The 17906-nt window shown below is 33.4% G+C and overlaps 2 protein-coding genes across 7 annotated transcripts in view; one reads left to right on the plus strand and one right to left on the minus strand.

The window, feature by feature from the left end:
* The window catches only part of RUNDC3B (RUN domain containing 3B), a gene marked incomplete at both ends in the record, with an annotated part of 149917 nt that extends 144700 nt beyond the window's left edge, over positions 1–5217 (plus strand). For all 5 annotated transcript variants that reach the window (XM_081243937.1, XM_081243940.1, XM_081243938.1 and 2 more), the window contains one exon: positions 5072–5217. In XM_081243937.1, the coding sequence (XP_081100063.1) occupies positions 5072–5217 (146 nt within the window). The remainder of the gene's footprint in view (positions 1–5071) is intronic.
* Positions 5218–9962: 4745 nt separating this feature from the next.
* SLC25A40 (solute carrier family 25 member 40) overlaps positions 9963–17906 on the minus strand; it is a 54498-nt gene continuing 46554 nt past the window's right edge. The window contains exons 8-11 of one of the 2 annotated variants that reach the window (XM_081243700.1): positions 16795–16904; positions 14253–14334; positions 11893–11973; positions 9963–11548 (exon numbers count right to left, since the gene is read on the minus strand). In XM_081243700.1, coding sequence (XP_081099826.1) covers positions 11436–11548; positions 11893–11973; positions 14253–14334; positions 16795–16904 — 386 coding nt within the window. In that variant the 3' untranslated portion in view covers positions 9963–11435. The remainder of the gene's footprint in view (positions 11549–11892; positions 11974–14252; positions 14335–16794; positions 16905–17906) is intronic. The other variant, XM_081243699.1, reaches the window with a different exon arrangement.

A 17906-nucleotide genomic window follows, 5' to 3' on the forward strand; every position in this document is an offset into this window, starting at 1 on the left:
GTTGATGATCTCCCCATTCACTTATCAGTTCTCATAATCTACTGAATCATTCATGGCTCCTCCCACCTACATTTTGCCTTCACCAACTCCTACCAGTTTAACTTTCTGAAGATCTCTACACATGTTCCATTCTTTGTGTCCCTTCTACTGCTAACATGGTTCAGGTAGCTGCCATAGCCTTCTTACTGGTTTCACTATATCCATTTTATTTCCCTCAAAGTCATGTTTCACAGAGTCCTCAAGTATTTAAAATACAAACTAAGCATGTAATTCCCTTATGTAAAAGTCTTCAGTGGCTCACTTCCGTCTAAGAGTACGATTAAGAATGTAGTCTCTGAATTTGGAGACTTGATTTCAAGTCACAACACAGATGTATTGTTATGGTTACAACAAGATCCTTTCCAGGCTCCTTAACATCAACTCTCAAGTCTTCTGTGGCCTTTGTTTATTCTTCTAGTCTCATTTCTTGCTTGTAGCTCCCTGTACCTTGGGTGCTGATTCTTCCCGCTCTGCCTTTGTTCATGCTGTTCCTCTGCGGAGCCTCTTCTGATTTTTGCCTCCTTGGGCATGAATGTCCACTAGGGTTCAGTTCAATGGTCACTTTTTCCCTGAAACTTCCCTAATTACCCCCCAACCCATACCTTCTGATTTGGTTTGGACACTTGTCCTTTGAGCTTCCATAATACCCTTTACTTATTATTCTTATACTTACTGCATTTGATTATAATTTTCTGTTTGTGTTTATTTCTATCATATACTAAGTTCCCTATGGGTTTTATCACTTCAGGATAGAGGACACATAGAGAATACCCAGTAAATTGGGCTGAATGAATGACTTCTAATTTAATAATGTTTGTATTAGTACCATCTAAAGACTTGTATAGTTCAGACTGCATATCAAGACATTTAAAACAAAACTGATCTTTCTTGGTATAAAACAAAAATCCATTTTCTGCTCCTGATGACTAACTTATTTCTGCTAGGAACTACCACTCTCCCAGCCATCTGGACTAGAAAGTTTCATTGACCTTGACAAGTTCTTTCCTCCCCATATCAGTAAATTGCTTTCAAAATATCACTATTAACTCAGATTTTAACATGCTTGTTATTTTTAATTGACTGTAGTAATTTTACATGCATTTAGGTCTATGCATATATGTATACATTAGCTGCTGTTGACATTGCAACAATATTGAAGAATATTTTGGAATAGTCACCTGTCATCCTCTACCTTAATACAGTTTTGCTTATTTCCTTTTATAAGCATAGTTGCATAGCTGCAATCACAATGAACATAACCATTTTGGATCTTTATGCGCCTTTTTAAAATGTTTTATTTTTAAATGAAGTGTTGGAATGAAGCTTCTTTTTGGATTCCTTGAGGGTGTCACACTACCCTGCAGGCTCCATAGCATCAGTATTTTCAGAGGTCAGCTGTAGGTCTTTGAAGGCTGGGATCTGTAGATACCCCCATGCTTTCCTGGCTATGCCACTCAGCTCTGCTGTATGGTTTGTTTCCTTAAGGCATAGCTGAGGACTTCATGTACCTTGCCTTCTTTCCCCACTCCAACTTTTTGTTTTGGGTAATTTCAAACCTACAGAAAAAGTGAAAGAAAAGGAGAGTGAACACCTATATATGCTTTACCTAGATTTGCCAATCGTTAACATGTCACCACACTGCTTTATCTTGCTCGTGTGGGCACATGCTCCCTCCGTTTACTCATGTATCTGTGTTTTGTGTTTTGCTCAACCATCTGAAAGTAAATTGCAGATACCATGACACTTTATCTGTAAATACATCAGCAAGTATCTCCTAGGGATAAGGATGTTTTCTTATAAAGCCACACCATTATGACCTCAGGAAATTTAACCTTAGTACAATATTACCTGATAAGTATTGAATGTTATGATTTCTCCACTTTTCCAGTAATATCTTAGTTTTTTTTTTTTAGGTCCAGTCCAATCAAGGATCCCACAATGCATTTAGTTTTCAGTCTCTTTGGTGTCCTTTCATCTAGCAGAGCACCCCCCCAACTTTTCTTTTTCTCTCACTTGACATTTATATATTTTAGGCACCCAAGCCAGTTGTTTTGTTAAATGCCTGACAATTTAGATTTCTCTGATTGTTCATTGCTATCATATTCAAGTTAAACATATTTGGCAAGAATACAACATGAATAATGGATCTTTTTCAGTGTGTCTCATCAGGAGGTCACTGTCCTTTTTGGACACTGAGAGACCCTTATGAAAAAGATGGCCCCTGTGTCATTTTGACATCCTGGTAGTCTGTCACGGCTTCCTTGCTCTGTGTAAAACAAGATGTTCTGAGTTACTTCAGTATATTTCATGCCCATACCCAGGATCAGCTATTTCTCCAACAAGTCCTGTTTCCTTACACTAGAAAATGATGTTAGAGAACATAATCTGGGCCATAGGGGTGCCTGTTGTGACTGAATTGGTCATTGTTTCTAACCCTCTTCACTAGACAGTTAGGAATTTTTTTAAAAGAAAAATGTACCTTAAATTTATCTTATTTTGTAATTCACACATAAGAGTCAAGGTTTCCATGTACTTGATTTTGTATTTTTATATCTTATGATGAAAATATTGGTTCCTAATTTATAGGAACATAATTTCTTATTTGCTTTTTCCTATTATATGTTTTAATTTCAAGCTAATAGTATCTATATTACTAAAATAGGGTAAGTTAAAATAGCTTAAGATTTGTTTTTAATTATTTTACCTTGAGAATATATCCCAGAGTCAAAGTACTATGCTTAAACTTCACCTCAACTCTGTTCACTTCTACTTTCGTAAGTAACCGTTTTTATTTTTAAATTATCTTTCTATTGACGTTTAAAACATATGCAAATTCAAATAAATTCATATTCCTTTTTAAGATAAAAGGTAACGTACTATGCACTATTTCGCACTTTGCTTTTTCCACTAAATAGTATATCCTGGAAATCATGACACAGCAGTACATAGAGATCTTTCTCATTCTCTTCTACAGATGCATATTACTCCACTGTGTAACTATGTTAGACATTTAGATTCAGTCTTTTGCAATTACTGTGTTCTAATCTTTATATTTAAAAAATATGTGTAACCTAAGTATATACTCTCAAAGAACTGAAAACAGGATTCAAACAGATACTTGTGTGCCAGTGTTTACATCAGCATTATTTCCAGTAGTCAAAAGGTGGAAACAACCCAAATGTCCATACAGATGAATGGAGAAACAAAATGTAGTATATACATACAATGGAATATTACTCAGCCATAGAAAAGGGATGAAGTTCTGATACATACAACACGGATGAACCTTAAAAAACATTATGCTAAGTGAAATAAGCCAGACACAGAAGGGCAAATGCTGTATGATTCCACTTATAAGAATAAATCTAGGATGGGCAAATTCATAGACAGAAAGTAGGTTAGAGGTTTCCAGAGACTGAGGGGAAGGGGAGAATGTAGAGTTACTGTTTAAAGAGGGTAGGGATTTTTTGTTTGGGCTGATGAAAATTTTTGGAAATAGCGGTTGGTGATGGTTGCACAATACTATGAATGTAATTAATGCCATTGAATTGTACATTTAAAATGACTGAAATGGCAAATTGTATGTGACATATATATTTACAATAAAGAAAATAGTTATATATACATACATATGTATATGTAATTAGTAGTAAATCTCTTTAAAACATTACAGGTCAGTAATGAATTAGAAATTTGGGAGAGACTATCCAAAGCAGTTGAGTTCCTGGAGAATTTAGCAGGAACTCTAGAGCTCATTTTGGCCTGAAATAGGTCTCTAAACTTAGACATTAAAAGGGTTCTTGAAACATCTGTATCTTCTGATCCTGACATAAGATGATAAAACATTTGAAACCTGAATGTGACAATTACTCTTCCATATCTTTTCCTAACCCGTTGTATTTTCCTGTACTTTTTAGTCAGCAAAACTATGAAGTTAACATTGTCATCTTTTGGTACCTGTTCTCATTTTACAAAGGAAAGAACAGGCTCAGAGAAGATGCCTTTCCCCAGGTCACATAGCTGTAAAGAACACAGGAGTTCTTTTGTGTCCCAGTGCAGTTCTTACTGAATTATCATTAATTACATAATTATTTAATGAGTGTCTACTGTGTGCTAGCACTGGGAATATAATAATGAACACAACAAATTCCATGTCCTTTCTCAGAGTCTATAGTTTAATAAAGGAGAGAGCCCCACAGTTATCATACAGTATGACAAAGTGGGTTAAAGTATTAATACGACAACTATGAGAACAGTGAGGAGGGACTGTTTGAAATAATATATAATATTCAGAAACATCTGATATCTGGTTCAGTTTATACTTCTATAACCACATGAGTAAAACCTAAGCTTTCCATCTTCTTTGGAAAACCGCTAGTTTTCAAAGACCTTATTAGCCTTTCACAGCCTCAAACCAGCCACTTATCGCTGGTATTTGCACACTGTGGGTTGAAACTTATTCAGCTCTGGAAAGAACTTGTTCTCCCCGGCTGCGGAAACAGATCTGCCATTCCTCCTTCATGGGCCTACTGAAGTCCAGCACTGTGTGACAATACTCCTGATGCAGAGTTGGTGCTGAATAAGTGTTTATTCAGTAAGTGAATAAAAACTTTGCAGATCAAGCCCTCCAACTGAATTGAAGCCATTCTGCTTCTGCTGTATTACGTTACCTACACACGGACTTCCTGGTATTCCTGTGGCCTGGGCACTGGTATTGTTACTTTAATTTTTTGTTATTCTTTACTAATTGAATATGATCATATTCTCCAAAACAAGGTAAACTTTCTTGTTCCAAAACATCTCAAACTTCCATATCTAGAACTTTTACAAGAAGCACAAATATTCCCTCTATGTTTTATAAGGGTACCATTGAAACTACTGAAAGATCAAACATGTTAACATATAGGTGTTTGATTTTATAGATATGCTTGTACTGTTTTGTAGAGTATGTAAGGTTTTAATGGTTTTAGGATCTTTTTGGTATTATGCTTCAAGGGAAATTAAATATTTGTTATTTTATCCTAATTTTCAGGTAAAGAAGATACTCCCTCATTACTTGGTCTCTGTGGGTCTCTAACATCAGTGGCAAGTTACAAATCTCTAACAAGCCTAAAATCTAATGACTACCTTGCAAGTCCTACAACAGAGATGACAAGTCCAGGTCTAACTCCATCCTGAAAAATTTTATGTAAAAGCCAAAAGTTTTTATGTTGCAAATGTTCTATTTATGTAAGTTTGACTGCTGGGAAAACATCTGAAATTTTATATTGTTCTGGCACATGTCTGGCATTCTGTCGCTTATATTAGAGAGTTCCGTCCACTCCATATGAACAAAATGACTCTGCCACTTTTCATTTTAAAATGCCCATATTTGTCACTGAGGAAGTTTAAAAATGAATAGGCTTAAAAAAAACTTTCAGAGATCCTCTAAGTTAATAATCCATGGCAAGTTGTACATATTTGTTACTCAGCTGATTTTCATATATTTAAACGTGTCATAATTGCCAGAGACCGAGTTCGAGGTTTTATTCTAGAGACTTAAGTATTTTCTTTTGCTCTTTTATTCAGTGATTAAATTTTCTAAGAGTGAGTTACTTCATTTTTCATGAATTTCTTCCCAAGTTCTGATATTTAAATGCCTTGTCTTTAAAGTGAAGAGAAAGGTTCTTAGCTGCAGTTTCACAGTGGCTTATTCAGTTTTTCTTTATCATTTGGCATCAACCTAACATTCCACTTAACATTTTATAAATTTTGTAGGATGTGTCGTTAGGCAGTTACTAAATTTGTTAGGGTCACAGGGAAAGTATTTTAGACCATTAAGGTAAAGTGAATACATTTCTTGTTTTTGTTTTTCCAAGATTTTCTTTAAAGTTTATCGATTTCAAAATTGATCAAATTTATATCTCATAAACTGGAAACATTTAAAAATGTAGAACAAATGTTGAAAAAGTATTTTATCAGGAAAGAGTTCAAGTTCATTTAAGGACCTGAGAAGCTTTTAAAGTAAGGATCAGTAGGCTAATCACCATACTTAACAATATGTCTGACATCCAGTGCTGTTTTTCTGCCTCATATGCAAGAATGAATTGTGTCACACATGCTTTACAGCTTGTCATTAATCATACCATAATCTCATTTTAAAATTGATGTTAATGTTAAAAATTACTCCACTTCTACAGGTAAAAAAAAAATTTTTTTTAAAGCCATGAGCCGTCTTTTAAATTTTTGCAAATTTTGGAACAACTGTACATTTGTCCCTAAAAATTCCACCATATTGAAAGAGAAAATGTATGAAGTATATTTTCTGTAGTAAGTAATATGAGGAAAACATGATCAGCTGTGCCAAAGAAGTTTTATACATTGTTTACATGAAGAGGCTACTACAGTACTTATTGGGGACTTCATATGCTATTTTTATTTGTTAACATTACATTCAAACTTAGTAACTTTGACATATAGAATGTTCCTCCTAAAATATTTGATTGAGAGGAGACAAGAAGCACTTGTTACAGTCATTCTTTGTATTAGAAATGTGGGAGTGTGGTGGTTCTCTGAAATATTTAGAGTTTTACGCTCATCATTTGGAATTTAAGATAATAAACAGTAACAAAGCTAGTCTTATAGGTAAGACCATTCAAACAGTGTCATTTCAGGGACAAAGGCGGCCTGAAATCCCTTAAAATAAATTATCTTAGATGTACCAGAACATATTCAGAGCTTTATTCCTTTAGCTTGAGGCTTTAGTACTTGCAGTAATGCAAATATTGAGAAATGGTACCTTTATTCTTAATTCTGTACACATTATTGTGAGTGAGAGGTATCTAAAGCAATTTGTAAGCAGCATGGGGGAACAGAAGGAAGGTTGAAATGAGGACAGTGGAAACCTTGGGAGGAGGGGATGAGAATGGTTAAGGAGGGGAACTTCAAAATTTTTAGGCTAGCCTTAAGCACTATTGCTGCTTTCCTAACACCTATCAGAATGTTTAAATGCTTTCATTCATGGTCCACTCTCAAATGTCATTTATTATCCTTCAGTAATTAAAAAATCAGTTAAATTTTTTCCATACATTTTCATAATATAGAAATACAAGGTTCCATAATTGATCAAGTTTTTCAGATTTGCCTAATGTGTACAGTAACTTGTGCATCTTAACATGCTGCTAAATGCAGATTTAAACATGACATCCGAGGATAATGACCTTTTCTCCTTTCTTGGAGCTCTTGGTATAAAATTCATCTGCTAATGTGACTTCAGGTTTCTACACAGTTCATTTCACACTAGTTGTAGAGGTAGTTTGTTAATGTTTGCATGAGGTATGTCTCAACCTTTAATTTTAGGTGGTAGTGTTTCTTGTTCACACACCCTCCCCTAAATAGAATGCTGAACTATATGCTACTATTTCCATGTGTATTTTGTTGCCTTGATGTACGATACTTGTTGCATGTATATTAAACATTTTGTACCATGCAGTAGCAGTCTTATTTTTTCCTTGACAAAAAGTTATTTTATTCAAGATGTACAGTGAACTTTCGTTTCAACAAACGTGGTAAGTGTATATTAACACCTAAAATACTAATATGAAAATGGTTTCGGAGAAATCCTCATTTCGTATCAAATTACTTTTTATTTTTTAAAAAATGACATGATATGCTTTAAAGCTGACAACATCTGAAGTGGTACAGTACAGTAGTGGTTTTGGCAGTGTTCTGATTTTATTATGTAACAACCATGTTTGTTTTCTCACCTGTAAAATGGAAACATCACCATCTTCTCAACACCTGCCTGATGGCATCAGGATGTCAACATTAAATAAAATCATATGTATAAGTTCTTAAGTGGTAAGTACCAAATACAGACTCCCATTAATTATGATTGACAGAAACCTTAAAAATGCAAGTAGACTCAGCTGGTTTTTATTTAAGTCATCTTTATTAGATTTACATACAAGTTTTCAAGTGGTTAAAAATGTTCCTCAAATTTACAACTTATGTAAATTCTTTGTTAAATTTCCTATTGTTGGTTACAGTTTCTAGTTTTGATAAACTAATACATTGGATTACCTTGGAAATGTCACATGACTGCTTTGAACATCAGGGCTCCTTATTTTTTTTAAACTAGTCCACTTTGCTCTTCTGTAAGCAAAGCACCTTGTATTTTGCTTTAGCATTTATTTGTTTTTTCACTGATAGGAGAGAGAAGATAAAATTATACCAATGTCACAGTGGTACCTTTTAAAAATATATTTTAATCCAAACCAAAACTTTTGTTTTTAAATAGATCACCTTATTATAAGCCCCATTTTTCATACTGTTATTTTTCTAAAACCCAACTAAAACCAAAGTTTCACTACATAGCACTTGGCCTTAACACGTGACACATTCTAGTGTCTTCTGTTCTATAGCTGTGCTAAACTGTGCTATCCTATTTTCTTTCAGTTAAAAGAAAATACTGGTCTTGGGGGAAAAAAACAACACAATTCTAACTTTTAAAGCTGTGCCAAAAATACTTACTTGGCTCCCTCTTGCTTCTTGTTCCTCCTTTGGCAGACAAGGCCCCTTGGACTCCTTTTCCAATCTTATCTCCTACCACATGGCCATATATGCTGTCCGCTCAAGCCACTGGCGCTAAATACCACTGCCTGATTGAAGACTCCCAACCTCCAGGTATGTTTAATTGGATCGCATGTCCTAATCTTAGAAGCATTTCCTGACTGGTCCCTCCACCACAGGCTGAGGGGAGAATTCTTCAGCTTTTCCATCACTCCTTTTGCATACTTGTAGCAATCACAGCTGAAACCTGAAGGCCAGTGAGAGTATCTGAAATGTCATCTTATCTCCAGTGCTTTTTATACTGCCTACCACATAAAAGGTCTCAGTAAGTGTTGAATGATTGATAGATTAAAATATAACAGCAGTAATTTATTTATTTATTTATTTTGCGGTACGCGGGCCTCTCACTGTTGTGGCCTCTCCCGTTGCGGAGCACAGGCTCCGGACACGCAGGCTCAGTGGATATGACTCACGGGCCCAGCCGCTCCGCGGCATGTGGGATCTTCCCGGACCGGGGCACGAACCCGTGTCCCCTGCATCGGCAGGCGGACTCTCAACCACTGCGCCACCAGGGAAGCCCAGCAATTTATTTTTAAAAGTTCATTTTGGAAAAAAAATTTAAAGTGATACACTAAACTTTCCCACATCCCTGTAATTTGTGCCCCAGAAAAAAAAGAGGTTAGGATTTAAAGTAGTCAAATGTGGCTAAATAAGCATAGTGAACAGTCTTCCTAGAAATAAAATTTTACTTTAATTCCATATTACTTTTTAAAGAAGTCAAACATGTATTATATGAAAGGTAGCAAACATGTAATACTTGCATAAGACATTTTTCTTAAAAAATTTAAATGTGTATGTTAGAAATTAACAGAATGAAACTGTTTCCTTTCAGAAACATTACCAAGAACACAATTTGTAACCAAATGTTTTTCAGTTGCTACTGTTAATGCTTCTGGACCACTTAAGTATAGAGAAAGCTTCAGTTCAGGCTCCTTTTCATTCAGATACATTGCATGTAATATATGTTAGAAAAACTGTAGGGAATTAGATTTATTTAAGTTATTCTAGTCATAAAGTGAGAATTTTTCACAACTGCAGTCCGTAGTGGGGTGGGGGGAGGATGAAAATTTCCCTTCCGTTGTTTATAAGTGACATTAAGCTGAAATACATGACCGCTTTTTGAGAGCATTTCAAAACCTAAATTTTTCTGCCTTTTTCTACCAGTTATCAAAAAGAAGCACAGCAGAACCAAGGTAAATTTAAATTTAATACTGTTAAACATCAGTGTTCAAGATAAACTTTCACGTGTGTTTTTTATATATATGTGTATAGTATAGCATTAACATAACGATTTTATATGAAAATATTTAGCTAGAAGCACAGTGATATTTTAAGAAAGCACAAAATATTTTAATGAAAATATAAGTCAAAGTTATAAATATATTTTTATGGATATATATGTTGCAATCTTAAGGTAAATCAACACAGGATAAAATAAACACAAAAGGTTAAATACAAACCCTACAGAGTTTATTTCTGGTGAAACATAAACAGTTTTCTGCTATATTAGAAAATACATTAATTCCTCTACCAACACTAGAGATTTGTCACTTAAATATATTACTCTATTTTAGGGAAAAAAATGCTTCACACTTTCATAAAATTCACATAGACTGCAATAAAGTGCTTTTTCTCCCAGGATACAGATCCTGAGAAAAACAAAAATATTAAAAAAGAATATTGTTTCTTGTCTTGAAATCATATCCTTTTTATTTCGTTCTTACATTCATTAACTAAATTATTTAGGCATTAGCTTCCAGTGACCAAAAGCTCTTTCTTCAAGGTAACTGCTGCCTGTTTAGTTCTTGGTCTAGCATACTAATGTGAGATGTGTAAAATCAAGGGACATTTTGGAAATATTCTGTGACTGATACTGTAGTAATAGTCTCAATTTTGTTAGAACGAGCCAATAGAAATTACCTAGAGAACTCCACAAATGGTGATACTTACATTACAGGACAGCTGAAACCAGAGGCCCTTCCTGTGCTGACACAGCATTTTTACTGGTCTGACTATAATGTGGTTTTCCACTACACACGCAAGTTTGACTGAAGTGAACATCTGATACAGGCAGTAAAAGCTCCCTCTCTCTTGCAGAGACAGTAGATAATACACGGTCTTTAGTCATCAAAAATAGCAGCATCAGTGTCATACAAATTATTATATTTTTGGTTCATGAAGATAAAATAACCATACACCTCTGATCAGAGAAATCCTAATATTCATGAGGCCTTAGAACAGTAACAAGGTAAAAAAACAAAATACCAAATGCATGTGAATTAAAGAAAATAACTAATAGGTAATATGTGGTATATGTGAATAATGTTATCTAAAGACTGCCTTCCATTATCTACTTTGCTGAAATACTTAAATATCTATGTCCGTGATTTAAATGTGTATAAAAGATTTGCGAATTTTTCTTTTAGACTCTGTACATCATTCAGCATTCTGTTGTCTCTGACACACTCCCAATAGGATTAACTTACACTGAGACTTGTATCAAACTCTGAGGTTATTGCTTTCAGTGTAGAATAATTCTTCTTTTCTTTACAAGAATGCTCAATGGTTATGATTTCTGTAATATCTTTTTCAAAATCTCAAAAATTAGGATAAAAAATTTATTTAAAAATTAGGATTTAAATGTAAAGTAGAAATTTACTATTCATTTAAATTATAGATAAGAAAGATATAAAACCATGTAAGATAATGGTGAAAAAAAGTTCTTGTCTAAGATTCTCCATCTTATTATTTGGTCATGGTTGTTATTTCAGGTTGCAATAGCATCTCTAGTATTGCTGTCTTCGAGCATTTTGTTTCTGGAAAAAAGACTTTCCAAATTCATATGTACTGATCATAACAGCACAAGCAGGAGCAATTTTAATTAAACGAGGAATTAGGCCTGAAAAGAGAATAGAAAAAAATCACAACAAATTTTACCTTGTTTTTTTAAATGTAACTTATTTGGTTTCATTCTGATAGTTATCAAAGTAAGTGAAGTGATATATGAAATACTGTCCCATAAACTGTTGTCAAAGAAGAAGCCAAACTGCTCACTCCTCACCTCTATCAATAGTAAATCTACTGTTATTTAACATTTTTAAACTTTTATAGCAAAGATATTTAGGAGGAAATAGTAAATGTGGAATATATTCAGTAATTTCCTGCTGAAAGGTAATTTAGGAAGGTGATAAGATTTAAAGGTAATCATTTTAGTCAATGATTTGATAAAGGAAATATTTTTACCTGTAAATAATCCGGAAAATCCATTCTTAGCAACAATGTTCTTCATTATAGCCCACGTTGACATTTGCAAAGGCATAGAAACTAAGTGTTAAAGAAATGATGCTATTATAAATTACCACTTAATTTCTAATACAGATAATACACATAAAAGAGTGTTTATGGCCTTTGTGGTATATCATTTCACTATAGTAAGAACAGATCTGTTGACCTAAAGAGCTATTTTAAATCTTATTTTTAATAGTTGGATTCATTAAAAAGAAAAAATCATAAAGGCAGTAAGTTTTAAGGTACATAGGACCAGATGCAGTCAAGGAGGAATATACACAAGACTTCTCCTGAACTGATGATGTTTGTTTCTTAAGCTTGGTGGTATGTATATCCTTTGTACTTTTTTCCACGCCTTAAAAATCTTTCATAATGAAAAATTTTAAAGATGTACAGAAATCCTCATGGGGTTCCCAAAGCCAAAGTAAAGCCCTGGTAACCATTTTTCATGAATTTTTATTGCATACGTTAAAAAATAATTTTTGTTCCCAAAAAGAGGCTTTGAGGAAAACAGCTCATTCCTCCCTAGTGAGGTCCTGCTTTATTGAAACCTTCCTGAACACTAGCTGTGCCAGTCTTGAAATAAATTAAAGCAGTGCTATCTCCTCCAAAGGGCAGAGTTTTCCTGTAACTAACAGTAACATCTCACTTATTTGCAATTACTCAAATATCTGGAACACAGTAAAAACCAATTTATATATCTTTTGAAAACAGCAAAAATAGATGTTACTGAAGTTCAAACATAAGCCTCATGAACGAGCTGTTCATACATAAAGTTTGCTTACCTTCATTTTACACAACGATTACAAGCATCTGGCTTAGCCCATAGACTACTAGATGCAATAGGTGAAAAAAGTCTGCCAAGAAGTAGGCATACTACCATGTGAAAACTGTGAAGCTGAAGATTTCAAAGTCGTGGTTTGAGACCACTGAATGTTGGGCAAACACTCCTAAGTTATCCTCACTAGTTTCTGAGAGCTGCATTATGAAACTCTACAGTAATCAATGTGTACAATGATGACAACTCTCAGCCATGAAGAAAGACTAAAGTACGTATTATTAAGTATACCTAGGAAAAAAGGGAAAAATTAGAGAAAGATAGCTTTCAAAAACAGCTTTTTAGAATTTGCCACTTAATGAAGAGGGGCTCATTATCTCAAAATTTCTTGTATATAAAATATCAGATTCTCTGCCTATGAAGATAAATGAGGCCTTGTGATTTACTTAAGAAGCTAAACTATCAATATAAATAATGTAAGTATAAATATAGTAATTACATACATATTTTAAAACCAAGAACAAAATATTTATGACTGGAATTTAACTTTCTAAAAAAAGTCAATGACAAGAACTTTACAAGTTGGTAACTTTATACTTCATGTTTAAATTATTTCATTTAAATTCTGGAAACAACTGGTAAAAGAAAGGAGGCCAAGTAGCTGGGTATTTCTAATCTTATAGAACTCAAGTCCCAGACTGGTCTCTATTTTAATAGCAGGGTGAAATTAATGTAAAAGAGAAAGAACAGAGTTATCAACTGGAGGTAAGCCACTGCAGAGCTCTAAAAGAACCTCAAAAGTATCTCCTGCCTAAAGATCCAACATCAAAGAGCTAATCCTACAGGTGATAAGCAACTTCTTACAGTGTAAGGAAACACTGTGATTATTAAATATTTCAAGCATAGACAATAAAATAAACACTCATCTACTGACCATCCAAATTTATCAAATCCTAACAATTGTATGTTTCAGAAACAATCGAAGCCCCATTTCCAGTGGGCTTGCTATACTTTCTATAATAATGATAGAATGGATCTAGTAGAAGCAACTAACAGTACGCTTTTGTTCTAGAAGGAATTATAGGTTATAAAGAAAGTAGATGGGATAACAGGCAGAAAAAACACATCAAAAGAAGGGAAGCTAAAAAATAAACAACAACAAAATGTGTCTGCATACTAATGACACAAGATGCACTAAGAAAAAAGGTTTCCCAGTAATTGCCTATCCTTCACCCTGGTTTGCCTACGTTTATTTGAAAGACTACATAATTTAATCTTCTATATAGCAGGTATGAGACTTAACTCATGGCAGGCAAAATACATAGTCTTTAAGATTTCTTAAATTTTTTTGTAGGTTTAGAGTATTTTTTTCTGGGTATTCCATTCTAACAGTGTATTAGTTTGAGTTAGATAAAGAGTAAGGTAACAAAGGGAAAAAAAATCTTGTTTTCCCTATTTTAGATATTCCTAACTTAGTATCTGGAAAGAAAAAATTTTTCATGGCATCTTAAAAATGTTGTAAATTAATTACACTTACTTTTCCGACTTTCATATATCCAAAGTTGTGTCTGCTTTTGTGTTTTTACCACATCAAATGGCAAAGTTACAACAGCTGCAAACTAACAAAAAGTAAAACTGATTTAAATCTCTTTTTAAATTTTTCCTAAAGTATTTTAATATTCTAATTAGCACATTTCTTAATAAGGATAGTAATAAAAATCACAACTAAACTGAAACATAAAATGAAACCAGAGGTATTTAAAAGAAGCTCTATTAAAGAAAACAGATATATGTCTTACGTACTCCTCCCAAAATTCAGAAGTAAACAGTCTCAGAAAAGTTCCCCTATTTTCCTGAGGTCACACAACTATTAGTGGCAGAGTCAGAATTCCAACCAGACCTCTCTGACTCTGAAACCAGTATTCACATTTTCTGATGCTCCTGTGTGTTCCATTATTCCTTTACTACATATGAAGGTATAATATTTTAAAGTGGAAATTCTCAAGTATCTAGTAAGCATTTAAAATTTTCCAACAAATGTTTTTAAAATAAATATAATTAAAAATTAAATTTAAAAAAAGAAAATTTACTTTTAGTTCTATATACCTTTATAGGTTTCAACATATTTATCAAATGTAGCTCACAAGTCACATTTTTAAAAACTCACCTCAAAATGAATCAATTTAACAATTATTTTCATAATGCCCTAATTAAGCAATGAAGGTTTTTTGAAAGAATAAATTCCCTGAAGAATGTCTCATAATATCTGATACAACAATCATACAAAGTAAAACCTGGTCTCTATTTTTTGCTTCCCAACTCACATTTGGCCAATATGCTCATAAAATACCCTTTAAAATCATTTATATTTATTTCACCTGTCAATGTTAAAAGATTTAAGTTCTTGAAATGAAATCAGTTTCAAAGATCTCAGGTAAGATAAAATCGATTATTGTGTCTCCATCTCCACAATCTAACACATACAGTTGTCTCTTAGTATCCGGGGGGTACTGGTTACAGATACCCAAATCTGCAGATGCTCAAATCCCTTATATAAAATGGCACAGTAGAGTCGGCCCTCCATATCTGCGGTTCTACATCCGTGGATTCAACAATCAGGAATGGAATTGGTTGACTCTGCAGATGCAGAACCTCTGGATAGGGAGGGCTGCTGATGGGAGTATCAAAGGTAGCAACAATGTGGTATGAGACTGACACTTTGTAAAATGATGTGGTTTAGGCTATTTTGTTTTCTGACAGAAAGCCTGGACATTGTCCCACTGATGTGCTTTTTCTGCTGTTATTTGATAACAGTCAAAAGGCAGCAGTATTTTCTAAATCATTAAAATTTTTTAAAATAAATTTTCTATGTTAGGCAGAAGTAGTAAAATAGAGAACGTTCCTTCGTATTACTGGAAAACTGGGACAACAGCCTATAGCCATTATTCAATGGCTATAGGATACATAGCCTTTTTTTTTTTTTAAGATATAAAGCATTAAGTACAGAATTGGTTCTACAATTCCAACTGTTATGAATCTCTAAATATAAATAGTACTTGTTTTTCTTCATTCGTGCTGGATTAAGATATAAATAAAATACAATCAAGTTACTTTTAATCACCTCACAAATAAGAAAGATAATGAAAAGATTTTGCTGGTATTCTAACTACTTAAGTTGCTAAAAAGAATTGCTCTTTTACCTCAATAGTTTTATACCCCACTAGGCTTAATCTGACAGATCTCAGACCCGGGAATATTCACGTCTAAATTTTGAACACAATCTCAGGGGCTTCCTTAGCCTAGGTTTTCTGACACAGTTACTCCAGTATTTTTCTGCAGGTCTCCATGACCTCACTATGCTCCTTCACTCTTGTTTTCATTTGGTTCCAATATGTCAGCACATCCCTCTGTGTCATCACAAATTCACTTGCTAAGTATGTGGGTATAAGAAAGCTCTTTGTGGCCAAGATCATGGTGATAAGAATGTGCATAAAGGAAGTCCACTACACAACTTTTCACTATGTGGAGGGGTGGCAAAAGGTGAACTCTCTACTACCCAAAAATGGTCATTTGAGATTTCTCCCTTCTGACTATAACTTTTATTAAAATTCTTTTAAGAGGTACTCAGCCAGAATGTTCCCAAAGAAACAGGAATTAGCAGCAAAGGATGAAATTACTTCTATTCAATCCGATTATACATATGAGATGACACTCTATAAAATATTAACTAACCAGATCTACTGGCATTTAATGACCAAATTGCCAAATACCTTGTAAAGAATAAAGTACTATTTAAACTCTTACCATTATCACAACTGTAATGATCTAACAAATCCAAAAGATTCAGAAAAATATAATGTATTTGTAATATAATAAAAACATATAAAATGAATTTTAAAATATTTAATGGCTAGTAATTTATCTTCAAAATAGGGTAGTAAATACTTATAAAAATTTTAAAGCACTGCAGCCCCAAAGTACTATCTCAATAGACATGAAATGCTACATAATATTTTGTTCTATTTTAGTAAGACAATTATCACTATTATGGAATATTAACAACAAAAGAATAAACTTACAGAACCAGATAATGCCCCTGAAGTAAAGTTGATCATAAATGTCGGTTCATATAAACCAGATTTTGCACACAACCACTTCTTTAAAACTTCATAGTTATACCAGTACATTGCTGTAAAAACAGAGAATGAAATGAACACATATTTAGAAATGAAATGTGGACTTTAAATAGTTAAGGAATACTGTATGTTAAAGAAAAGAGAATTCTATTCTTGACACACCTTGCTTTCTGCTTAGACACATACTAGGCGAGATTTAAAAAAAAATTCTCAATAATATTCTAGTAGTCTTCTTATAAACAAAAAAACTATGCATCAGTAAAAAGGACTTTAATTTCAAAACCTGACAAGGACAGGAGAGGAAAGGAAAAGTACAGTTCCATCTCATTCATGAACATTGATGTAAAAATCCTAAAAAATAAAAAATAATAATCAGCAACTGAAGCCAGACTATCTCATAAACGATCACATGCTATGACTAAATTGAGTTACCTGATGAATGCAAAGGCAGTAAATATAAGTTCTTTAGATGCCATATACCACATTAACAGAATTGTATGACCATCTAAAAATGATGGGAAAGCATTTTATAAAATTCAATACACTTTCATTTAAAGCAAACAAAGAAATTTCTTAGAAACCTAGGAATAAAAGGGAAATTCTCCAACTTGATAAAGGATATGCATCAAGAACTTGTAGCAAAAATTATTAACGGTGGAACAACAGAACTATTTCCTTTAGAATGAGGAAAATGACAGGGATGCAACACTATCGCTGCTATTCAAAATTGTACTAGGCAGCACAGTAAGCACAGTATTTATAGAAAAAAAGCTGTAACTATTAAAAAATGAAGAAATAAAGTAGTTACAATTTACATATTATTGTCTACATAGAAAATGTAAAAGACAGGCAAATTAGAATCTATAAGAGTTTACAAGTAGCTGAATATAAGCTAACAGACAAGAATTGACGGTTAACACTGCAGCAACCACAAAGATTCAGACAGCTTTTTTTTTAATAGGTCTTTTAAAATAGGCACTAAAAGTTGTGGTGAGTGGTACCTATAAATGAATATTAGAAAAAGAGGTTGTATATGTAACCTTTATAAAGAAAAT

The sequence above is a fragment of the Mesoplodon bidens genome (genome assembly GCF_964165515.1).
Source record: "Mesoplodon bidens genome assembly, chromosome: 9".
Classification (NCBI taxonomy): Eukaryota; Metazoa; Chordata; class Mammalia; order Artiodactyla; family Ziphiidae; genus Mesoplodon; species Mesoplodon bidens.